Consider the following 26838-nt stretch of genomic DNA (forward strand, 5'->3'; position numbering starts at 1 on the left):
AATTCAGCAATTTTGTGTATATCTCGTATTCATTAAACTGTATAATTCAGCAATTATAAAAAGAATTCAGCAAAATATAATTCAGCAATTATAAAAAATAACTTTTAAAATATATATATATATATATATATATATATATATATATATATATATATATATATATATATACACACACACACACACACACACACACACACACACACACACACACACACACACACACACACACACTGGCGGCCAAAAGTTTGGAATAATGTTCTGATTTTGTTCTTATGGAAAGAAATTGGTACTTTTATTCACCAAAGTGGCATTCAACTGATCACAATATATAGTCAGGACATTAATAACAAGAAAGATTACTATTACAATTTGAAAAAAAATTTCAGAACTTCTTAAACTACTTCAAAGAGTTATCATCAAAAAATCCTCCATGTGCAGCAATGACAGCTTTGCAGATCCTTGACATTCTAGCTGTCAGTTTGTTCAGATACTCAGGTGACATTTCACCCTACACTTCCTGTAGCACTTGCCATAGATGTGACTGACTTGTCGGGCACTTCTCACGCACCTTACAGTCTAGCAGATCCCACAAAACCTCAATGGGTTTCAGATCCATAACACTCTTTTCCAATTATCTGTTGTCCAATGTCTGTGTTTCTTTGCCCACTCTAACCTTTTCTTTTTGTTTTTCTGTTTCAAAAGTGGCTTTTTCTTTGCAATTCTTCCCATAAGGCCTGCACCCCTGAGTCTTCTCTTTACTGTTGTACATGAAACTGGTGTTGAGTGAGTAGAATTCAATGAAGCTGTCAGCTGAGGACATGTGAGGTGTCTATTTCTCAAACTAGAGACTCTGATGTACTTATCCTTTTGTTTAGTTGTACATCTGGGCCTTCCACATCTCTTTCTGTCCTTGTTAGAGCCAGTTGTCCTTTGTCTTTGAAGACTGTAGTGTACACCGTTGTATGAAATCTTCAGTTTTTTTGGCAATTTCAAGCATTGTATAACCTTCATTCCTCAAAACAATGATTGACTGATGAGTTTCTTTTTTGCCATTTTTGACCTAATACTGACCTGAAGACATGCCTATTGCATACTGTGACAACTCAAAAACAAACACAAAGACAATGTTAAGCTTCGTTTAATGAACCAAATAGCTTTCAACTGTGTTTGATATAATGGCAAGTGATTTTCTAGTACCAAATTAGCAATTTAGCATGATTACTCAAGGATAAGGTGTTGGAGTGATGGCTGCTGGAAATGCGGCCTGTCTAGATTTGCTCAAAAATAAAACAAATTCAAATAGTGATGGTGCTGTTTTTCACATCAGTAATGTCCTGACTATGCTTTGTGATCAGTTGAATGCCACTTTGGTGAATTAAAGTACCAATTTCCTTCTGAAACAGCAAAATCTGTACATTATTCCAAACTTTTGGCCGCCAGTGTATATGTATATATATATATATATATATATATATTAGCATAATATTGGCCATTAGCCACCCTGCTCTCTAGCATTTAATGGCATCAGCCATTATAAATAAATTTCATTCAATAACTACAATGAACACTGTAACCTAATTACTTGTGTTGTCGGTCTCTGAAGGCCATTTTTACCTGAGCGTGGAGATCCAGGGCTCGAGGAGTTTTGTGAGGAGGCAGATAGCTGCCTGAAAAACTCTCTGGCATTGATGGTGCGCTGAGAAACAAGTGCTGCTGCCTCCTAATGGACAAAAGAAGATTGCGATTGTTCAAACACAATCCTGCTTGGTCAATGAAGATTTGTAAATGATAAAGGAATAGAAGTGAAGTAAATTATAACAGGAGTTAAAGGCAAAGGCAACCCAGAAGAGCCAACAGAACATGCATGAAACTAGCAATTTCACTGATCACAACAATTACGTTTTGAAAGGCGGAGAGCAGAGAAAGTATGAATACTAGTGTTGTTAAGAAATGTAGAAACTAGACTTATAATTTTCATAAACACCCCATGAAGATTTAGTCCATGTCTACTATTTTTGAAGCCAACTATATGCTACTGTACTCATAAAAGATGACAAAATTAACCTTTAGCTGATACACACATTAAAAATGTCTATCCCTTCAATGTATCCCACCCAAACTTCCAGAAAACTGCTCTTGGCAAGACATTTCATGGGGTCTTTAATCTGGTTAATTTAAAAGGGGATAAACGTACTGCTGCTTTCTCAATGGATTCACTGCGTCTAAGTCGTGCCTTCATGTCTTCCTCGTGCTCTCTCTGCTCTTGCTCCTGGAAATTACACAAATAAACCTAATATCATACCAGGACATGAACCCATTTAATCATTTCACTATGCTAGTAAATCAAAATGTAATAAAGGTAACAACAAAATTCAGTTACACAAAATTCAAACACTCACCCATCTTGCTCTTTCCTCTTTTTTAGTCTCTTCTTCAAGCTGAGCCTGAATTCTCCTGTGAATAAACGACAGGAAAGTAAAGTTGGAAGAATTTATCCCCCCACCGAGAGAAGAGCCTCTTTTATCTGGTCTACACTACAAACCTTTGCTCTTCAATCATCTGTAGCTTTTCATTCATCTTTCGGTCTCTTTCTTCAGCCTCTTTTTTTTCCTGGAGAACTCTTTCTCTCTCCCAGCGCTGTCTGTCTTCTACAGCCCTCCGACGTTCCTCCTCTTTTCTCTCCTCTTCCTCACGCTAACACACATATTATATTAGTTTACTGAACATCTGCTAGCACTAGTAATAGTTGCAGTTTGAACAAGAGTTTTGTTGAAATTAACAGATATATAATATCATAAGTTATCAAACAGCTCTCAAGAACACTTGTTTCTGATTGGTGAACTGCAGCATTCTGAGGTCAAATATTTTTGTGTAATGACTGCTAAAGTGTATAATTTACAGTTACCCTTGGAACCAATTTTTTACATACTGTGTGCTAGTTTCATCTCTCTTCTATCGCTCTATGGTCTATTTCATCTAACATAATAAAATAATTTAAATAAACTGAAATTAATATTTAATCTCCATTTATTAACTCATTTTGTAAGAAGCCATGTAATAAAAAGGATAATGTACAGTCAGCTGGTCATTATTACAAAATACACCCCTTAGGGCACAATACAGTCAGTCCTGATCATTCTGTTAAGGGTTTATTTTTTACTATGATGACCAGCTGGCTTGACTGTTAATGATGTCTTACATGGCTGGCATGGCTTTTTTATTTTTTTTTAGATTTCACCCGTCATATCTTGAAAATAGCTAAAAAAAACAAATGTGGGGAATACACATGATGTTAGGTGAAAGTATATGCTGTCCAGTTCCAAACATAGCTGAGCTGCACCTCTGCACGTGCCCAGAAGGAGTCTCTGTTAATCCGTCTCATCTCCATGGCAGCATTTGTCTTCCTGTAGTTCGTACCCTGTTGCGAGTGTGTCACAAACAAAAGATTAAAAATTACCAAAAACATCCAATAGAGAAAATTAGACCACTTCCTCTGTGCACATCGCTAAATTATACCCTGAAAAAGACCACTGATTTGACATTTTAATGAATGAAACCAATTCTTTGGTATTTTTGTGGTAACTTACCACAGTCTCCTCCTGCTCCTTTGCCTTTGAGGGTCTCCTCAGTCTCTCCAGCGGTAGTCGAATCTTTGCGAGAGCAGCCGTAATCTTCTCCTCCGTCACCTCATCTTGTTGTGAGGCTGTAATAAATATTTGGGCCTCCTGTAAGGACAAAAATTAAATATAAAAAATACTGACCACATTTTTGAAACTCCTCCATACGAATGCAGATAGGTTTGCTGTGCTTCTTAATAGGCCTGTTGTTTTGTTGATTAAGGACTGAGTATTTACTCATATAGTAGGCTATAGACATATAGTTCTGTATTTATACAGTTTTTTTGTGTATTTGTGTTTAAATATTTTTTTTTTATTTTTTATTTGCTGTTTACACAGTAGACCATAAGTACATTGGTCAATGACAAGACAATGTTAGACAATAAAAAAAAGACACACATTTTAATACTTTAAAACATCAGGTATCAAATATAGGATGATTCACAAGTCTTGACATACTGTATAAACTTCAAGACATGTTACTCATCCCTGCATTAATGACTGCAGTTAAAACAGGCATGCGCGTATACACACACACAATTCTAGGGCTGTAGAATATGCAACAGCTATGGATTTGGAACCTTTTAAAGTCACAAAATACACTACACTATACATGTTTGCCTTGCTTGGACCAAAAACATCAGTGGAGCTACAACATTCTTCATTGAACATAGTTACATTCAGCAGAAAGCCTGCGTTGGAATCTGCTCAAGACTTTTTTTTTTTGCGAGCAGTCATGATACTGTTATATACTGCTAAATAACTGGTATATATGATTATTATAGACTCATGCCTGAAACTTTGCATTGGCTACAGAAATGTATCAGAAACTTCTAAAACCTGCATTGGAAGCACTGTGGTCAGAGAAAGTTTAATGAAAGACACCATTTCCTCTCTTTTCTCTCCTCTTAAATCTAAAATCCCTCTATTAAAGGAGTGTTACAGGTTCAATGCACGTTAAGCTGATTTTTATTTACTTCTTTATTCTTTATTTCTTTTTTATTGTAGTTTTGTATTGGAATCTTTCTTGTATCCTCTTGTGTGTCATGCATCGGTTTACAGGCTTTGCATGATCATGACAGGAGTTGGAGTATTGGAAATAACTTACAGTAATAAAAACAAATTTAGAAAGTGATTCAATCTCATGTTTACCTGTGTATCTTGTGGCTATACATTTGAAACAGTGTGCATTTGAATGTTTATTGCGTTGCCCCATTTACTTCCATTTTAAGTGCCTGTGATTTTTGCTTTTGTAGAACAATTAATGGACTTAAATATTTGTCAGTTAACCTTCTCTCATAGTACTGATTTACAAATTCTACACTGAAATTTTGACCATGATTTGAATTAAATTTTAATGATTTGAATTAATTGTGACATTGTTTTATTGAAAACATTCAAATTTCTTAAGCAATAGTGTCATTGTTAATAGGTACTGTTTGTTTGTGTAAACTCTGAGCTATTGTGACACAGGGACTTTATACTCAGTAAGTATTGTTATTTTTAAGGCAGATGCTATTTGCACACTGGTGCAAATAATGGTACATGCTATTTACACCCCAGTGCAAATAGTGTCAGATGCTATTTGCACCCATATTTAAATACTAACATACAGTATATGGGCATCACTGCAGTGTGTTTATTGTGTTATTTAGAGTCCCACAGACACACTACATTAATCCCTACCCTGAAACCTAACCCTAACCTTACCTTAGAAAAAATAATTTTGGTTATTTATATATTAGTAATACAGTGATGCAATCTACACACCGAGCCGTGGGAACGAGTGTGATCAACAGACCTCGCCTCCAGATCAAACCCTTCTCTGCACTCCCCGACATTCACCATGGCCAAATCACTATGATGAAATCAACATTTATATTAATTTGTATGTATTATAATAATTTGTATTATTAAAGGAAATATTAAGAGTGGAAACAGGAAATCGGATGGGGAATAGAGTGGGACAAAAGGCAGATTTGAACCGTGGTCACTTGGACAACAGTACACATTCACACACTGTTTTTACACGCCACTGCAGTGGCATCTATTGTTTCATTTGTCGTATATTTGTGTGGTTCCACCAGACTATTGGGGTGCAAATAGACACTCCGTCTATTTTTTATTTAAATGGTCAATTTTGAGTAGCAATGCTTAGAAATAAAAAATAAGAGAGCTAAATTTCAATGTAGGATTTGTAACTGCATATAATGAGAGAACGGGATATGGGTATAAATAATTTTCCATTGTAGCCTACACTAGAGGTCGGATATAAGAGTACAGTGTAGCTCCAACAACACCACAGTCTGCATACTACAATTTCCCTTATAAGGCATTTTCATGTCATCAGAATCCATCAAGAGCTCTGGGATCACTCAGATGAAAAGATCTACTGAGGATTTACAGTGCATTACATAGTACAGAATCCCAGGGAGACGGGAGTAGCAGAGGAATGAGACAGAGACAGTGGATGTGACAGAGGGCCGCATGATTGTTGGATTGGGCTCAAACCCAACAAAACCCACAGCTTTAGAAAGGACTACTATAGTGTGCCGTCTTTACCAAGCAGCCTAATACATACAATACAGGCCACTTTCCATGTTCCTCTGAAATGCACAAGAACTTCAACATGTCAGGACCAATTTGTTTACATTTCATTGTTCTGTGACTGAAATGACTTTATCTAGATCATATTAGGCAAAAATCTGGGCTAGTTTATTCTCTCCCTTCTTTTATCCCTCTTTGTGCTTGGGAGGAGTTCAATGACTTAACACTCTGTTATTACTTGCTTTAGATGAAGCCCTTGACAAGCAGTTAGCCCCGGGCTTTAGTGGTGATGACAGTATATTAACAGCACTGAGGGCAAATTCTCTCTCACACACAGCTACACACACCTACTTACTCCATGCCTACATACTGTAGCTTACAGTTCAAGTTTCAATCAACCGTATATCATGTATAGTAAAATGCTGCTGATAAATTCGTTTTTAACAAAGATGGTCTACAGAACTTATGTTACTGTGTATGTAATAATGAGTTATAGTGTAGTGCAGTGGTTTGCAACTGGTGAGTTGCGTCCAAAATGGATCACAGTCTACAGACCGCAGGTGATAAAACAAACACTTTTCATAGCTTTTGTTGTTGGCATAAAAGGCTGTGCATCCAATGTTAATTAAGCGCAAACTCATCTTTCAACATTTGCCATTCACTATTCATCACTTGGTTATACGGATAATATGAATATAATATCGAACCCCGAATTTGTCCCATGTGTTAGGCTGGAAAATCACACTGTCGCCTATGCATTTACAAAAACAGTCAGTCGTCCTATTCAGCCTGGGTAAAATGTGATCATTTTGCAGTTCATTGTAATTTTAATACATTTCAATGTTTGATTACTTTTGTATGATAAAAAACTTTGGTACTGTGTTGTGTTGCCACTTAATGTCCAATATAAAAACTGGGTCCTAATAAAAAATTGGTTGAGAACCACTGCTGTAGTGTGTTATTCCTTTGATACACCTGAATGTCCTCATGAACTACATGTTCTTGAGTGCATTTTGTGATATAAATGATCATCTTTGATGACTAATGCAAATTAAACATCATCCAACTTAATTGCTTAATTTAACATTTTCAAAAGGCAAACAGTACTTTTAGAATTTTCTGGAAACACCAAAGAGCTGTCAATCTGACAGTCATGTCAGAGCCCTTACTAGCACAGACTCGTCATGAAGAGACAATAACAAGAGGGAGTGATGAAGAGAGAAAGCGGTGAGGTGTGGCTGAGAGGGATTTACACTCCATTGTGGCTCATACTTGGTTGCTCATCTTGTTACTGATCCTCTGAAGGCAGAAAAGCAAACACATACACTATGATAAATGAGGAAGGTTTTAGTACATTTGGTTCAGCTGTCCATGTAGACACCATATTTAATTTGACAAAAATGAAAAATAGGCTGTGAGTGATAGAGGCACCGTTTATTCATTTTGTTGTACTGCTCTGTACCTTCGTGTTGATCGTTCAGCTGATGAAACATTGAAAATATGTCTTTCTGTCTTTCTAAAAAAATTCCAGAGAGAAAAAACAGCAGTTAACATTAGTTGAGAATATTACAAGTGATCTTGGACCTTAAGACAGTACAACCGATATAGTTGTTTAGTCTGCAGTCCTAAATCCTGGAAGAGAATTAGCAATTAGGCTGTCTGCTCAATTGCACTTAAACAGTTTTTGTTGTTGACCATGACATGTAATTAATGGGACAAATACAGTAGTCCTTGTTGCAACTTTTTAGCACATTACATACAGTATTTTAAGCACAGAGATCAACATTCAAAAATGATATGAAAGATACGACTGTGTAATTTATGTTGTAGAAAACAATGGAAACTTGAAGTGTTCTCTTGATGTAATGTTACCATTTAATTTATTCAGAAACTCCACCCTCTCATTAAGCTTACCAGACTTGATGGTTTATAGGTAAAAAGTGCTTAAATATTTATCTTTTATCGCACCAAAAGCGATCATATCACTTTGGAAGACATTCATTTAACCGCTAGAGTCATATCAATGACGTTTAGGCTGACTGTCTGTGATTTTTGGAGCTTCAAAAATTGGATCACCATCCACTTGCATTTTAAGGACCTACTGAGCTGAGACATTTTTCAAATTTCTTCAAATGTGTTCTGCTGAAAAAAGAAAAAGAAAGTCATACACACCTGGGATGGCATGATGGTGATATGGTTTCTACCCTGACTATGGTCCATCTGAATATCTTTGCTAGAGCATGAGAATTGGACACATGCAGTGGGAATAACAAAATTGGGTGCTGTTTCATAAGTAATCATTGATTAATGCCAGGTATCAAGATTGTTTTAATAAAGTCAATGCTAATCAAACTTTTAAACCATTCACTGAATGTATTTTTTGTCAACAAAGCAAATTGAAAGAAGCAAGATGATGCATATCTGTGAAGTGTCATTGATTCAAGTCCTGCTTGAGATTGTGCAGATCCCTCAATACTAATTTAGAAAGGGTTATAATTAACTTTGAGGAATTTTAAGCCAGAACACTGTAAATGCATCTGGCAGGTTGTCTCCGCCTGTAAGATTTTATGGCTGTATCTGAGTCGTTATAAGGGTCCAGTCCCATACAGTACTTGCTCAAGTAGAGAACTGACACTCTGGTTTGGGGGCCCAGCCTCTCCCACGAAATAAAACGTAATTCCCGACCTAAAGTAATCTAACAAAGTTCATGTGCTTGAACAACCATAAATCAACATAGAAATCACCCAACAAGATTTAAATCCAAATGGAAATAAAATAGAAACTTTTCTAACATCAGGGTTCCCACGCTTTTTGACCAGAGAATTTCCATGTCCTTTCCAATCATTTGTGATTACTGGATTTAAAAAAGTTTTTTTTAATTAAAATACAGAATAATTCACTAAAGAATCATGTAGACTGATTGTGAATCAGTTTGACAGATTTGTTGAAAAGATAACAATAAGAAAAAGTATAATATCAGTATGGCTTGCACGTAACTTTTACTCTACAGAAGAGCAATATAAAGCCAATTATATAATTTAAAGCACATAACTAGAAATAAAATGATATTCACTATAGAAATTTCCATGATTTTTCTATGACTATTTTATAATTACCCATGCATATTCATGAATTTTACAGACCTGTCAAACACAGATGTAAAATTATATGCTATTTCCAAGATTTCCAGGACCGCGGGAACTCTGTAACTTACACATGCTGACATTTATCACACAACTACACACACATTATGGATGAATGACACAATGCAAGGTCATAAAGGTTGTCGATCTGAAAAGAGAGAGAATAACCCTGAGAATGAAATAAACAGCATTCTTGGCATGCCTGTGGAGCTGACCAGGCGATGTCTTTATAAGGCATTAAAACATTAAGTATGTTTGACGATCTCTTTCAACTATCCAACAGTTTCGAAAATACAACCACATACAGCTTCACGAGACACACACATACATCACAAGATACATAAACTACATTAAACTTCCAAAAGGCTAAGATTGTTTCTCTATCACGTAACAGCTGAAAATAAAAATAGAAAATTCTATAACAAACATCCTTTCCTGCATTTTTTCCTTTCCTTAGAAATGTCTCACTTTAATTCCTGCACTTTTGTGGATGTCTTTGTGGTGCCTGTCAGTGGCACTGCTCGGTTGTTGAAGGGAACAATAGGACCTGGCACAGAGGTCTAAAACAAGACCTGGCACCAAGCAGCTAGCCTTCACTTAACACATACTAGAAAAGGAAGGAAACCATTTACAAGAGGGAAATCTCAGAATAAAACAGGAGAGAGAATTTGTACACGTTAAGAGGGTTTGTGGTTTCAGAATTGTGCGTGAGTGCCTTTTTTTTTTACATACTCCACCTATTCATTCAAATAGAGGCAAAATGTGAGATTTCTTTGGATAAATTTGTTCAAAAGAAGCAGCAATGTACGTTAAGAAAGTTAATATAAAGCAGTAAAAGGTGTCCCAGTCAGATGTGTTGAGAATATCTGTGATATCAGATGAGAGGATCTGGCTAGACATGTCTATGACAATGAAAATCTTCATCTTTAAGCCTATTTGCATGTTTCTCACACTACAACAACACCTAAAAGATGAAAAACACATCTACATAAATTAAAGAAATATTCTAGGTTAAATGCAACTGAAACTCTACCAACTCTAGCATGCGTAGTGGTAATTGTGACTACCTCAGTTTGTAAAATCAAACAAATACATTTACAGTAATGCATTTATAATGGAAGTCTATGGGGCAACCAAGCATCGAACAAAGACTTTACTATTATTTTACACTTCCATATGGCCTTCTCTATTTCTCTCTCACTCTCTTTCTCTCACCCTCTCTCATTTGAAGCAGTTTTGTTCTGGACCTGTTTAACTGCATCATCTGTATCTCAAATAAACACAAGCTTTCATTTAAATGTGCTGTGTATATGTACATACCATAAGTGTTTTTGTGACTATCAGATTTATTCTCTTTATACTTTACCTTGGATAGAGCTTTGAGCAATATTCTTAACAGAGAGAAGAAAAAGCAAAAAACCAACAAGAGCACATTCCAGAATGATGCAAACACAGGATGTATACCAGAATGAGACAAATGTGCATTATTTTACTCACTCCATTTTTAAATGCTTCCAAATGTGGCCGTAAATAGCAGTAAATTCTGATGAAAGTAAAGGGGTTGATTTAAGATCCACTTTTCTCTATGGTTTAGATAATGACTTTAAGAAAATGACCAACAATCCTTCTTATTAATGATTTTACATCTGTATATCATGTTGTTATATTATCTATGTAATTTATATTATTTCACGAGCGATATGTATATTTAATTTTTGAGAAGGGGATCTTTTTACTGATTAGGGTCTGTTTACTTATTTAGCCCCACTTCATCAAGAGAATAGATATGCACTGGTGTTGTACTCAAGTTTACTCATTCATTTTAGAGAGATTTTAATTTATGTCAATATTATTGTTTATTTAATAGTATTTTATTGAATTATGTCTTTTGTAGTATGTTCATACAGCCAGTATGAGACAAATATGTGTGTCCTGTGGGCCTTGTAGGTAAAATAAGGCCACGCCTACAGTGACTGTACGAATACTGTACATTATATGAAAAACTCATGACACCTTTATATTGATAAACATGTTTAACTCTTTCTAGCTCCATTAATCACTGTTTATCACTCTATATTACACAGTATGTTGATTTATTTATAAGTGGAAGCTTAAGATATAAATCTGTTCTGTTTGTTTCAAAGTCTACTTGCAGGCCCTACATTACAGACAGGTCTGGGTGTATCCCTGTTTAAATAAGACAAGACCTGTTCTTTCTCATCATCTTTACCTTCATGATAATGTGACTCTATTATTGTTAATGGGGTGCCTCATATCCGGCCAACTTCTACAAAATTAATATTTCATGGACACCACAACTCATGATACCATCCCAAGTCCTAGAAATAGTTATGGTTATGATAAAAAAAAAAAAAAAAAAAGTCTTATATCTAGATTTTTTGGAGTAGTTTCTGAAATCTTCCTATTTTTTTAACCAATCAGAATATTGCAAAGTCTGTGATGTAAACTGATTTTGCATATGCCTATAATTCCCATGTTTCTGTATTTTAAGTTATTTTGCTTCCTGACCTCATCTGTTACCTATCTTTCTGACTGTTGCCATTGGAATTGTGAAGATTGGAAAACACTTTGTCTCCAGTATATTGTGTCAATTGATTGCAACTTCGACTCTTGGTATTTGTTCATAATGGTTTCTTTACTGGGTTAAGCTGTATTCCCCAACAAAAGTTTACACTGGAACACTATCAAAATACCTTAAATTCTGTAACACAATGTAAGAATGAACCTCAAGTTTGAAGTTACTGCGGAAAGATACCTGCTGAAATTAGAAAGCTTTAACCAGTCTATGCTTATTTGCTGGTCTTAGCTGGTCTCCCAGCCTGGTCATGCTGGTCTGGTTTGCTGGTTTAAGAAAGGTTTTTGGCATTTGTAAGCATGTCAGACTGGTAGTCCAGCTAGACCAGCTAAAGACCAGACTGGTCAGGCTGAGAGACCAGTTAGACCAGCTTAAACCAGCTAAGGCCAGTGAACTAACTTAGACTTGTTTAAGCTGGTTTATCATATCATGATGTCAGAAGAATTTTCTGAAGTAGTAAGGTAAACTGCTGATTACTGTATATAAAACAGCTTTGTAATTATATGAACATACTCCCCCTGAACGTTACTCAGGAACTCTATTATGTGAAAGCTGACGAGACAGGGCAGCTAGTCAGGGAAGAGAGACTGTTTGTTACCTTGAAGAATGTCTTAATGGAAGGCACATGGCTGGCACATTCTGTTCTGCGGTATTCATCCACACTCTCACCAACCTGTTTGAAGCAGTCAGAAGAGATGTCACATTAAAAAGGGGGGCTTCAAACTGGGGCCTGCAAGGAGGCACTAGGAGGTCCACAAAACATTTGTGAGAAATGTATAATCTTAATTTAAAAACTTAATGCATTAAGTTAAAGTATGCTTAAAGCCACTATTTTTAAATATAATTCCATAATAGACCTATGTGTTCCATCACAGAACCTATTTGTTTCATAATAGAACCCTTCAGTTCCGTAATAGATTTATATCTTCCATCACAGTGCCCTTAAGTTCCAATATAGAACCCTTCTGTTCCATTACAGATCTATATCTTATTTCATAGAACACTTCTTTTTAACATAACAGATCATATAATAAATATATGATCTTCCATCATAGAGATATTCTGTTTAATCACAGAACCCTTCTGTTCCATAACAGAATTATATCTTGATCATAGAACTCATCTGTTCCATCATAGAACCCTGCTGTTCCATAACAGATCTATATCTTCCATCACAGAACTCTTCTGTTTCACCACAGAAGCCTTCTGTTTCATCATAGAACACTTGTTCCATTATAAATCTATTATCTTCCATCACAGAACCCTTCTGTTTCATAAGAAAACTAAATCTTCCATCTTAGAACCCTTCTGTTCCTTAATAGATCTATATCGTTCTTAATTGATCCCTTCTTTTTCATCACGGTGCCCATGTTCCATAATGAACATATTATCTTCCATTACAGACCCATTCTGTTTCATAATAGAAACATTCTGTTCCATATCTTATATCATAGAACCATTCTGTTTCATCACAGAAACCTTCTTTCATAACAGATCTATACATTTCTTCATAGAACCTTTCTGTTTCATCATAGAGCTCTTTTGTTCCATAACAGATCCACAGTATATTTTACATCATAGAACCCTTCTGTTTCATAATTTAACCTTGCTGTTCCATAAGAGAACTAGATCTTCCATCATAGAACCCTTCTGTTCTACAGTATAACAGAATTATATCTTCAGTCATTCAACCCTTCTGTTCCATAATAATGTAGATCTATATCTTCCTTAACTGAACCCTTCTTTTTCACCACAGTACCCCTGTTCAATAATAGATCTATTATATTCCATTACAGAGCTATTCTGTTTCATAATAGAACCCTTCTGTCCCATAACAGATCCATATCTTATATCACAGAACCCTTCTGTTCCATCACATAACCCTTCTGTTCCATAACACTATATCTTCCATCATAGAACACTTCTGTTTCATCATAGAACCCTTCTGTTCCATTACAGGTCTATATCTTCCATCATAGAATACTTCTGTTTCATCATAGAACCCTTCTGTTCCATTGCAGGTCTATATCTTACATCATCGAACCCTTCTGTTTCATCATTTAACCTTGTTATTACATTAGAGATTTATATATTCAATCATAGAACCCTTCTGATCTAATATAGATCTATATCTTACATCAAAGAGTCATTCTGTTTCATCATAGAACCTTTCTGTTCCATAAGAGAACAATATCTTCCAATATAGAACCCTTCAGTTCTACAGTATAATATAATTATATATTTCATCATTCAACCTTTCTGTTCGCTAATACTATAGATCTATTTCTTCCTTAATTGAACCCTTCTTTTTCATCATAGTACCCCTGTTCCATAATAGATCTATTATCTTTCATTGCAGAGCCATTCTGTTTCATAATAGAACCCTTCTGTCCCATAAAAGATCCATATCTTATATCATAGAACCTTTCCATTTCAACATAGAACCCTTCTGTTCCAAAAGAGATTTGTATATTAAATCATAGAACCCTTCTGTTCCATAACACTGTATATTCCATCATAGAACACTTCTGTTTCATCATAGAAACCTTCTGTTTCATAATAGATCTATATCTTACAACACAGAACACTTCTGTTTCATCACAGAATGTTCTGTTCCATAACAAATCTATATGTTACATCATAGAGCCATTCTGTTTAATTATAGAACCCTTCTGTTCAATAAGATAACTATATCTTCCATCATACAACCCTTCTGTTCCATAACTGATCCAAATCTTATATCATAAAACCCTTCTTTTTCATCATAGAACCCTTCTGTTCAATTATAAAAAACCTTCTGTTCCATAAAAGATCTATTTCTTCCATCACAAATCCCTTCTGCCCCATCATACATCATAGAACCAATACATTAATAGGAATTAAAGTGTATCTCATGATACACAAGAAATGTGACATGAACACTTTTTGTTACATCTTGAACCTCTAGTACATCAGTGTGTGTGTCTGTCTGTCTGTCTGTCTGACTGAGTACCAGTCTGTTCCACAAGAATGATTCTTTTGCAGTTAACAGGTCACTGAGACCACTCCCCCTTCCTCTGTACAATGCCTGACTGACTACAGATGGCACCTCTGACCCTAACCACAACATTCCCACTTGTCGTCTTAGCAATTAGAGCCATGAAGGATTTTAAAAAGGTTCCCAGAATATTTCGTTCTGTCTGTATTTGAGCTCCTTCAGTTACAAGTCTGAAAGTCAAAGCCCTTTTGTGAAGTGAAGCCATTGACACATCTCATCAAGAGGAGCCTCACATCCATTGCTTAAACATGGAATGTTTAATGATGTGGCAGCTCTAACCAATGAGAAACCACTGCAGACTCACACCCCAAGGCAACATCCAATAGAAAATAGTCATTAAAGACTAACATCCAAGACAAGGCAAAATGACCTAATCCAGAGATATTTGTTAAAAGAGCTCCAATGTTTGATGCAGACAAATAAAAGGGGAAAGAAAGAATCTAAAGTTTAGGACATTTACTATTTGAATTAGAATTATATATACACTACCGGTCAAAAGTTTTGAAACACTTGACTGAAATGTTTCTTATGATCTTAAAAATCTTTTGATCTGAAGGCGTATGCTTAAATATTTGAAATTAGTTTTGTAGACAAAAATATAATTGTGCCACCATATTAATTTATTTAATAACAAAACTAAAATTTTATTTAAAAAAATAAAGTTATTGAAATTGATGACTTTGACCGGATATTTAAGAAAAGCAGCCACTAAGTGCCCAACATATAGATGGGAACTCCTTAAATACAGTTTAAAAAGCATCCCAGGGTGATACCTCAAGAAGTTGGTTGAGAAAATGTCAAGAGTACATTTCTGTAAATTCTAGGCAAAGTGTGGCCACTTTGAAGATGATAAAATATAACATAGTTTTGATTTATTTTGGATTTTTTTAGTCACAACATAATTCCCATATTTCCATTTCTATTATCCCATAGTTGTGATGACTTTACTATTATTCTAAAATGTGAAAAATAAAATAAAGAATGAGTAAGTGACCCTAAACATTTGAACAGTAGTGTGCATATATATATATATATATATATATATATATATATGGTTAGGTTTTGTTTTTTTTTACTTTAAGACTTTAAAGTATGCACCTATGCAGAAATTTACTTTAAAATGATAATTTTATAAACCTAATCTGAGAAATAGTCACTGGAGTAAAAAGTCTGACAACTTACTCCGGTCTCCCCTATGTGTTTTCATTGTGAGGATACAACTAATTTAAACTAACTGATTCTGCTTATGAACTTACCCAGCAGACCATGACAATCTGTGGTTGTCCTGTTTCTGTCAGTCCCACCCTGCAGAGTCCATACATGGGCCTGCTGTTGTGAAATTTCCCAACCAATTCTGTCAAACCTCCAGCTGTCCAGTGGGAGAGATTTAAAGGGAGAGGGCATAAGGACAAAATTAAAGAAAATCAAAGTGTTGGCAGCCTCAGCCTTAATTGGTAATCCTCTCTACTTAGAACCGTTTCACACTTCAGTGTCGCATGATTGCCCTCAGACTGAGCTTTTAAACTGGTTCAAATACAGAACAACAGTCACTGCCCACTTTTTACTGGCCTTGGTTTCCAGAAGTATTTCCATTATTTTTCTCCATAAAAAAAAAAGAAAAAAAAAAAGAAAACATTTTCAAAAAAACTCTTCAGTAAGCCATTAACCAAAACAAGACAGTTCCAGTCTGAATAATAACATTACCTGACATTGCAACACTATCAAATCAAAAAAGTATTTTAAAATCTGATATATATCAGATTTTTAAATTTTAAAATACTTTTTTGATTTGATAGTGTTGCATCTTATCTTATATATCAGATTTTAAAATACATATATATATATATATATATATATATATATATATATATATATATATACTCTCATTGCCATGAAGCATTGCCAATGATGTAATCAAACCAGAAATCAATGTACAAAAAAAATATTATAAACTATTGACAATTAATCATTGATTATAAGCATAAAATATCATATATTTGAATTTTATCACAAAATATTAAAACATATACAAATGATGTATATGAGATTGAGATTGTCCGGAAATGGACTTGATTATGTAACTTTATCACAGTTGTTGGTCACTATTCAGCTTTTCTTTTCTCTGATTGATGGAACTCTCTGAAGGATTATAGGTCATTTTTATTTCTTTAACAGGAATTCAACAATGAAACTTTTTTTTTTTTTTTTTTTTACTTCATTAAGTTGAAATCTTAAAAGACTTCTACAGAAGCATAAATTATCGCATACAGACTGATTAAACATCAGTAGGTCTGTCTTGAAAGTTTTATGTTATTATCACAAAAAATAATTTCTCTGTGGAGAAATGGGATTTTAACTTCTATTGAGCATTATTAAGAATTTCAAGGGATGAGAAGACATGGTTTAGAGCTCTTACCTCCTGAATCAAAGAGTTTAAGATTGTTGGTCACTCCCTCATATGCAAATAATGCCCTGAAAAAGAGAGAAAGTTAATCAGTAAATTACTCTTGTGAACAAAACGCATAGCAGTCTATATTTCAGAAACTAGTGGCTAGGGTTAAGTTTAAATATTTGTTGAAAGCAGACTGTAACAAAATGCCCTGAAACAAACCTTATCAAGGTCATGTCAAGCGCAATTCAAGTTGAAGCATGTAAAACTTGCAAGTAAAATGGAAAAAAGAGAGTCAATATGTCAATAGAGACCACTGACCTTTCACAGTCTGAAACGAATCATGGACCCTCCTTCATTCCCCAGTCAACTATGATCAACACCACATCCTCTCTTACATCACCTTAAAATGCAGTGAGTGGGCTGGTGTGTTAGGACCATGTGTGCAACATGCAAGTGCTTATCTTACACACTCATGCCATCCAAGAATGCTCCACATATTGGACATGTATTGTGCATTCCAAGCCCTGACCCCAGTAAACATGGAGTAATGAATATACCATGTTCTTATAGAAGAGCCAACCTGAGCCCTTCCTTTATTACTGCTCTTGCTGTTTCATGGCTCAACAATAAGGATGGCCCGCTGGCCGGGACCGATTTGAGGCAAGTTTTGACGTAACTGTCACTTGCCCGGTTGGGCCAATAAAATAAATTCTGAAATGAGCTGGCTAAAATAAATTCGTTTTTGTCAAAATTGTGAGAAAGACTTCTGAAGCATGAGTTATATTGGGTTGAAATTTCTAAACAAATCAGTAATGTTTTGGATTGTATGCTATCATTTTTGGCAAAAGTGTCAGCTGTACACTGTGAAGCTGCTTTTAGTTATTAATGCAAAATAAAAATCATTTGCTGATTTATTTTTTTAAAGTAAAAAACATGTAATGACAAATATCATTTTTTTTTTTTTTGACACTTTCTGACTGACTGATACAACTTAAAATTATGTAATTTTTTTTATTTTTTATTATTGAGTTATTTTTGCAGTAGGGCCAGTGAAAATGTAAAACTGAAAAACTAGCCCGATTATGCAAGAAGAAAATATTCATCTTGTTGAGCTCTGTGTTTAGTATATTTTCTTATATTTCAACAAGAGTCCTAGGAGGTACCTAATTTTTCAGGAGTCAATGCCATCTGTTTTGAACTATGATTTTTCACAGTGTTACAGAGGACCTCGTGAAGCTCTAATTTTGACAGACTCAAGTGAGGGCTTGTAGCCCAATGTTCTCTGGGGCTACAAGCCCTCCTAACAAGTGTAATTGCAGTGTATGTAATCACAAAACTGTATTTGAACCCGAGTCACAGCTGTTTGTGATTATCTGTCATAGCTAAATTTGGGACTATTATTTGGAACTGAAGCTGGGAGAAAATTATGGATTTTGTTTTGGGGGCCCACCAAAGCAACTGTAACAGTAGAGGTGGAGCACTGTATTTGTGAAATGTATAAGACTTGAAGTTCAGTGCAATTGAGCATAACAGTGCAACTGCTCCTAAAGATGAGTTCAGCTAGTATTATGTCAGCCTGAAACCACTTCAACAACATCCACAACAGAGGCTGTGGTACATGCGGCTCAAGACTTGGAGGATGTGGTCAATTTTCAAGTGGTCATCTAAATGCAGTATTCCCTGCTATAGGTAACTTTTAATGTCAACTCTGAAAGCGTTTAGGGATCACTGTCTGTAATGTTTTCAAACAGCTCCCTTCTGTAATGGTCATTTTGGAGAGAATTTCAGAGTGAGCTGAGGCTGTTGACGATAGAGTGTGCATTTACATTTATGCATTTGGCAGACGCTTTTATTCAAAGCGACTTACAGGGCACTTATTATAGGGACAATCCCTCTGGAGCAACCTGGAGTTAAGTGCCTTGCTCAAGGACACAATAGTGGTGGCTGTGGGGATCAAACCAGCAACCAGTTTACCAGATTACCAGTTATGTGCTTTAGCCCACTATGCCACCACCACTTAACAGTGGTTTACAGTGAACAGTGTGCAGTGTTCAAATCCCATTTGGAACACAATAAATGTATTCTGTCAAAAAATGCAACATCAGTACTTCATGAGTTCTACAATGTTGAGCAATGAAGAACAGAACAATTTTTCACTGCTTCAGTTTTTATGTCTCTCTCCAAAAGAAAAAAAATTATCCAAAAGTGACAAATATGCCAAAACCATTTTTCTGCCATTGTGCATTTCTAGTATCAAGAATATACTGTTTATTTAATATGAAGCCAAAATGCCCTGGTTTACTCTGGTGGGTGTTTCTTTCAACTGCAAGTAGCAATTAATGGGCTTAAGACTGTAAATCTATCAGTTGGCTTTCTGTCGAACCTGCTGTGGCATGTGCACCACGGCTGACTGACATCATTTAACAGGTTTAATCACTGGGAAAAAGCAGTGTTTTCTAACAGTTTGCTTAAGTAAAATGTCAAGTAAATCCTATAATTCTATATAATAACAACTTCTGAACATGATTCAGATTAATAATAATAATAATAGCTGGGAACCTTCATTAATTTCTCATGTATCTCTTAGTTTCACAATATGCAAAGTTACATGTTTTAAATAAATAATTCATCTATAAGTGAAAATTATATCCTCATTTCCTCATGTCACTTTAAACCTGTATTACTTTCTTTCATCCCTGGAAAACAAAAGAAGAAACTGGACTGGAGCTTTCAAACGCATTTGTGAATAACACTTTACATTTTGGTCTGTTCCCCACACAAAGTTAACGTATGGTTTTAGAAGACTTGGAATTCAGTGCACAAGTCTTATGGACAACATTTATGTTACTTTTAATGTACTTATGCTTCCTTTTTTAAGCTTGAAAGCTCCAGTCCCCATTCATTGTATTTGCATGGAAAACAGTGACCAGTACAATTCTTTTTGCTTTTCCATGGAAGAAAGTCGTTAAAGAATTTTCATTTTTGGGAGAACTAAACCTTAAAGTTTAAAGGATGTTAAACTGGCTATGAAGTTTGACACCTCTAACAGAGAATTTTCTCCCTCTGTCCACTGGATTTCTACTGAATGAGAATAAACTAGATGCCAGCCTGTGGTCATCATGTCCCTATTGTCTTCAAATCCTCTGATCTCTGCAAGCCACCCAGACTGTGACCTCTGGGCTTTTGACTTAGAGCTCAGACACAAGCAACAATAACAGCCTGTTTCCCCTCATCAGAGTCTGTGTTCAACAAAACCCAGCTAACCAACCTACCAATCAGTCTGCAATTAGCATGTTGTGACACCATTGTTCCGGATCTTTCCACTAGCACAGGGATAAAAAGGGGGAGGTAGTAAGAATAATGGGAGTTTTGAAATGTGCTTGTACCAGCTGTCTATAAGCGTAACATAACACAGGTTTATCATGAAGGAAATGATGCTACAAGATGTTCACGATTTTTAATGCAGTAATGACATAAACAGGCTTAAGTATTTTTTTGATGTTGTGCTGGCCAAGAGTGGTCTTGGACTTTACAGTATACTAACACCAAGCAGCGTAGAAAAGTTTTTGGCTATGATGCCACTGTAGAAATGCAATATTTCGCAAACGCAAGTGTCCAATAACAGGGGTTTTACTGAGATAAGATGAATAGTATTAACCTGATGAAATTACCTTATATCAGCCCCTTTGAGGCGACCCGCTCCATGTAGAATATAACAGCTTATTAGGCCAGTGATCTGACTTCATCTAATGTGAGTGAACATAATTTGAAAAATATTTTTTATATTTTAAATTATTTCATTTAAAATATATATTTCAAAAAATTACTGAGTGGACCTTTAAAATACCTTTTCCAATTAAGTTAGAAAGACATCCTTTTTCAAGGTCTCTACCAGTGTATGGGAGTAACTAATGGTAGCAACACTACTAACTTAACTAAAGTTTCAGTAGCATCACAGTACTTCAGCTATTTTTATAGAATAGTAAAGCTTTTCCAGTGAAAAGCTAATTTTACAATTTATGTTGTATTTATGTTCATTTTAATGTTGTCATGTTAATGTTTGTGCCAGACGTTCTGATTGCAGAATTAAATAATCTAATCTAATATTATTGTAATTAAATTTAAATGAATTAAATGAAATATTATTTATTCTTAATATCAAATTATATTATATAAATGATTATAATTATAATAAATTATATAATATACTGTATAATATAATAAATATAATATTTATATTATTTAAAAGATGGTAAGCTACTTCTGTTATTGTAGCTAACTACTTTGGTACACTTTACAATAAGGTTCCATTTGTTAACATTAGTTTACAACATTAGTTAACGTGAACTAACAATGAACAATTCTTTTACAACATTTATTAATCTTGGTTCATGTTAATTTCAACATATACTATTTTATTTTTAAAATCAAGTTTTATATGTTAACATAAAATTTTTATTAACTAACATTAACCAAGATTAATAAATGCTGTAAAAAAAAATACATTGTTAGTTCATGCATTTACTAATGTTAACGAATGGAACCTTTTTGCAGTGTTACCACTATTTTTTTAAAGGGTCGCTTGACTGTAGTTTAACTAATTTAAGATGTGTGTAGCTTGTTGTTTAGGATGCTATAGTTTCACAATAGCTTCCCCAACACTGCTCTCTACTTAGTGACCTCTACAAGTTTACTAAAATCTTAACAAGCAATAGCATAATCCTAATCTGTTGAGCCAAACTCATGCAAGAGTTAAATCATACTAACAACTGGTACTAAAGATGTCAAACCACACTATAAAATCATGCTTGAATGTATTACTATAAACAGTTGTGCACTTCATTAGAGTGAGCACAGTATGGATTTAGCGCCACGCATCCAGCACCTGCATTTAAAGCCCATTATATATCAGGGTCACATTCCCAAGTCTGCCTATTGCTAATGGACAGCAGTCTTTCATGGTTCATCTAGAAGTCAAATTATGTAATTCTGTAATCAATGGGTTTTAAACATGACCACAGTGAAACGTTATGGTATATTACTGTATTCAGCTATTGAGTAAGGACCACACACATCCCCATTGTACATGAGCACAAACAGTCTGCACTTCACTCATTGTCTTTCAAGCATGCATAGCATTTTCATGCCGTCAATGACGTTACCCTGGTGAGCTAAAGTATACACGCAGCCACGGTTGTTTTGCATGAACTAAGGATGGGGCTTTTGTTTTCTCCATTTTCTCCTCCACTCTTCCAGTCTTGCACGTTTCCATGAATCAGCTTCAAAAACAGTAATTGCTCTTATTGTTCAGAAACAATGTTTCACAATGTGGCGGACGTCATGACAAAATGTCTACGTGCAATGCAGCCTATAAAACTACGTACAATTGCAGATCTCAGGCTTGATGCACCAAATATGATTGTAAGTCTTGAAAGATTACACCTTTCTCAATTCAGGTCACACTGTGTTAACAGATGCTCTTTTGAATGCATGCTATACACATGCACTGTGAGTACACAAACAAAACTCAAACAAAACACACACACACACACTGTAGTAAAATGTCAAAACCTTCAGAACTACAGGTTCATTTTATCTGGACCTGATCTGAAAAGCTCAGCTTAGACCAACATTGATTACAGAATTACATAATTTGACTTCTAGATGAACCAAGAAAGACTGCTGTCCTGTCCATGCAGGTCTATGCTGGTTTAGCTTTGGTCTAGCTAGTGGATCAGCATTGATATGCTGTTCATGAGCATAAAAATGCACTAACATAGTCTTTCTGCTAAAGCTGTTTGAACAAGAATGTCTTGATGTTGAAGCTAGTTAAGAAGCCTATAGGGACACCAGCACATCAGCATCCCCTGTTGGAGACCAGCATCCAAAACCAACATATGCTGGTGACTAGAAATGCTGGTATTTTCAACAGGAGAGCTTGTCAGAAAAACACTAAACTCAAAGCTGAGAATTCCATTGGGACCGACATGCAACTGAGAGCACAGCCTACAAAATAATGTGCAGATTACGTAAGTGTGACCTGACTTGTCTGCGATGTTTGTACATTACAAAAATGAATGTTCAGAACTCAACTAATGCTTAACTAAATCTCTTTACCACATTCTTTACTAAATTACTTGAAATCAAATCTAAAAGTGTGTTATGCATTTCCGGCAGTGTGTTGTGTGTGTTGTGAGTATAGTGTCGTCTGGAAGTCGTCTGGACCGTCTTCACTTCACACATACACACTTCCTGTGTCAAAACTCAAGAGCCTGATGAGAAAAACACAAGCAGCCCTGTTCTGTAGTCCACATCTGAGTAATCCAGCTATGAGCTCAAGAACAGAGAATGAGGGATGAAGAGAAAAGAGGTCATAAACAAATGAGAGAGGATGGGCTTTGAACAGGGAGCACAAAGGAGATAGAAAGACAGAGAAACCATGGAAAGGAGGAAAACATTAGAGTCTTTAAGAGGAAGTGATTCATGTGGGGATTGGTGTCACAATTAAAAAATACTTTGTGATTACAAATCCGTAGCATGTGTTTTCCTTTAAAAGTAGGATTTTTAGAGAAATCTAAATCTGCTTCGTCAAGCTGACACTAGTTGTCTCCGGTATGTTTATTTATAGAGAATAGCTCCTAAAAGTTCACAATGTCATTAAAAAGGAGACAAATTATCTAATTTATCTAATAATTTGCCTGAGATCCATTAGTTGTAAATATGTAATTGAGATTGCAACAGCTTTTGATCATCAACAACATTCATCTTTTTCAGTCTCTGCAGGGCTCTAGATGAAACTCCCAATCAATCACTATTCCTCCTTAAAATCCATTACCATCAAATGTGCATTTCTATGGGAAAAACATGCAATATTATTGGTAACTGCACTTAAATGTGTAATAAAATACTTTTATCACTATTATCATTTGTTTCTGTATTCCCAGGTATACCATCAGTTGCTGGTGCTACAATCTGTAAAACTTGTTGGCATTAGTGTCACTGCTCTCATACGTTAGTCTGGAGTTTTGCATTTGATACCCATAAAGTTTGGAGAGATGACAGTGAAATATAGTATTACTCTTAATTAATCACTCATTCTCAACTCTCAGAACACCACATGCACAGGCATGAGCACTGGTATTCACATAGAACCTTTAAAGACAGGAATGATTTGTGTGGTACACTTTAACATGATCCAATCATAATAAACATAATGTATCACTTGAAAATAAAAAACTACATGAAATGAAAAGGAAACTATGCCAGTATAGCATGACTCTACCTTTTAATATAACATTATCCAAGACTTGTTTTTCAGTTATTATCCCTGACACGCTGCACCATGCGACCAATGTTCATGACCCTAAAATTGGCCATGCCTGACTATGACATTACATCCCTCTTTATCTCCAGCGGCAATGTGCAGCTTGGAAACTTGGAAAGCTGAGACCGTTTTTAGCAGACAAAATATTCAATCTCCTGTCTCCGATTTCCCATTAGATCAGTTTGCAACATCCACTACTCACTTCCTCTTATACTGTAGATTAGGCTAAATATGGCCAAAGCACCTTTGCATCCTTTCTATCCAATACCCAAGTGCTATTGCCCTAATGTTGAGCAAATGTTTTCTCAAACAACTTGACTATGTCTATCTGGGCATTCTCTAAAATTGATGTCGATACATTTACTGTATAATAAACTTCCCAGCCAAATCTACTTGGATGTCCACCTTGCCTAAGATGGCCACATTCCATCTGTAGTGTGTAAAGCTGTTGAGCAGCTGTGCAGAGCAGAATTCAGTCAAATCTATGGTTGGACAGAGAAGGGGGAGTTTGACCAATATGGTTGTGAAACCAACTGGCACAAAGGAATCAGTTTTCACTTAAAAGCAATATAAAAAGTGTCAAGCATCATCTGTGGCATTTTTTAGTGTTCCATAAAACAAATCCTGGAAGCCCCCTTGGTCTAAATCAACTAAATGACTAATAGTTCCTTGCCAGTCCACCATTTGTTCCCACAAATCTGGATTTTTGGCAGTGTTAACTAATATTCTTGGGCCTTAGTCAATCTTCTTGACAAAGCTGTCTGAAAATGACCATAAACCCAAAGCAGACAAACTGACTTAAATTGCTCCCAATAAAACAAACTGGTCCAAACATCACTAGACTGAACTCCCAATAAAACCAACTGGTCCAAACATCACTAGACTGAAAACAAATGACAGATGGAAAGAGTCCGGGTTTATATGTAGTTTTGTAGGGTTTATATGAAAATGATCTTTGCACATTATGATCCAGGGAAAGGTGATGAGACCAGCTGCCATTTGCACCAAACCCCAGAAGTTAAGAAACTCTTAACAGGTTTAGAAATTAAGGGGGCTCAGAGCAAAAATGCCACTGAAAGTTACAAAAATACCCCCAAAATTAACAATATTACAAAATAACAAAATCACCCTGTCATGGTTTATTTTGTGATAACCAGCTGACTGTAAATTAGCCCTTACTTATTCAGATTCAGAAATTGTGTTAATACATTTATTAAATTTATGTATTTGAGTAAAAGCATGACAGTATAGTTTTATATATTTAGAAAAAATGCACTCATAAATGTAAAAAATAATTCCAAGTAAAACTAAGGGTTTTCTTAACTTAAGGGGTTTGTTGTAACCGGGCCCAGGTTTTTATTTCAGCCAGGTGTCTGAAGACTGTCTATAGTCTGACTATAAGACTGACTTCAGCTTATCAAAATTAGGCAAATTGGCAGATAAAATCACCTTGCTCATAACATAGCAAATGAACAGAAAGGGTTTGCCCAAGCTTGCAGTTGTCTCAGTTAGTTTGCCTGAGGCATCCTGTGTGCAACAATAATATCTGTATTTGCTTTGTGTGCTGAACCACAGATTACAATTTAATATATCTGAAGTTGATGAAAAAATATATATATATTTTCAACCTAATATGGCATGCAAAACAAAAATCCCTGGTAAGAACAAATGCTAGGAATAGAAAAAAGCTCTGCTTCAGAATCTGGTTTCCCAAGAAAATAAGACCTTCAGAGAGCTGGGGATCATTCTGGCCATTGCAGGATCAGACAGAGGTTGCTGCCTGGCAGAGCTGTCCCACTCTGGACTTCAAGCTCAGTGGTCTAGACCTCAATTGTGGGCACTCTTAACAACCTTTGCAGAAAGCACAAAACAACTCTGAGCACACTGCCATCTGGCACTGTTACCTTGTCATACTGAATACAGTGTGCCAAGTGCTATTCATTTGGGTGTATGCTGGCCTGGAACAGACACAACTGAATTGCTCAACTAACTAAAATGAGCTCAACAGCCAAGAGACGTGGAAGGTAGACTTAAACTCAGAGACATGAGTCTAATGAAAACATTTATTTAAAATCGCTATTAAATTAACTTTAATGCTTGGGGCAGATTATATGGAGTTGTCTAAACTTCATATGGTCTCTGCATGAGAGTGTAACTAATACTGCCTTTCCTTGTAAGAGGG

General features: G+C 35.5%; 1 protein-coding gene across 2 annotated transcripts in view; it reads right to left on the minus strand.

The window, feature by feature from the left end:
- Nucleotides 1–26838, minus strand: part of LOC127434840 (drebrin-like protein B) — a 44218-nt gene that overhangs the window by 6555 nt on the left and 10825 nt on the right. For both annotated transcript variants that reach the window (XM_051687861.1, XM_051687867.1), the window contains exons 2-10: nt 17357–17412; nt 16197–16309; nt 12502–12576; nt 3588–3725; nt 3341–3418; nt 2543–2694; nt 2400–2454; nt 2195–2269; nt 1615–1720 (exon numbers count right to left, since the gene is read on the minus strand). In XM_051687861.1, the coding sequence (XP_051543821.1) occupies nt 1615–1720; nt 2195–2269; nt 2400–2454; nt 2543–2694; nt 3341–3418; nt 3588–3725; nt 12502–12576; nt 16197–16309; nt 17357–17412 (848 nt within the window). The remainder of the gene's footprint in view (nt 1–1614; nt 1721–2194; nt 2270–2399; nt 2455–2542; nt 2695–3340; nt 3419–3587; nt 3726–12501; nt 12577–16196; nt 16310–17356; nt 17413–26838) is intronic.

Source organism: Myxocyprinus asiaticus, chromosome 4, assembly GCF_019703515.2.
Source record: "Myxocyprinus asiaticus isolate MX2 ecotype Aquarium Trade chromosome 4, UBuf_Myxa_2, whole genome shotgun sequence".
NCBI lineage: Eukaryota > Metazoa > Chordata > Actinopteri > Cypriniformes > Catostomidae > Myxocyprinus > Myxocyprinus asiaticus.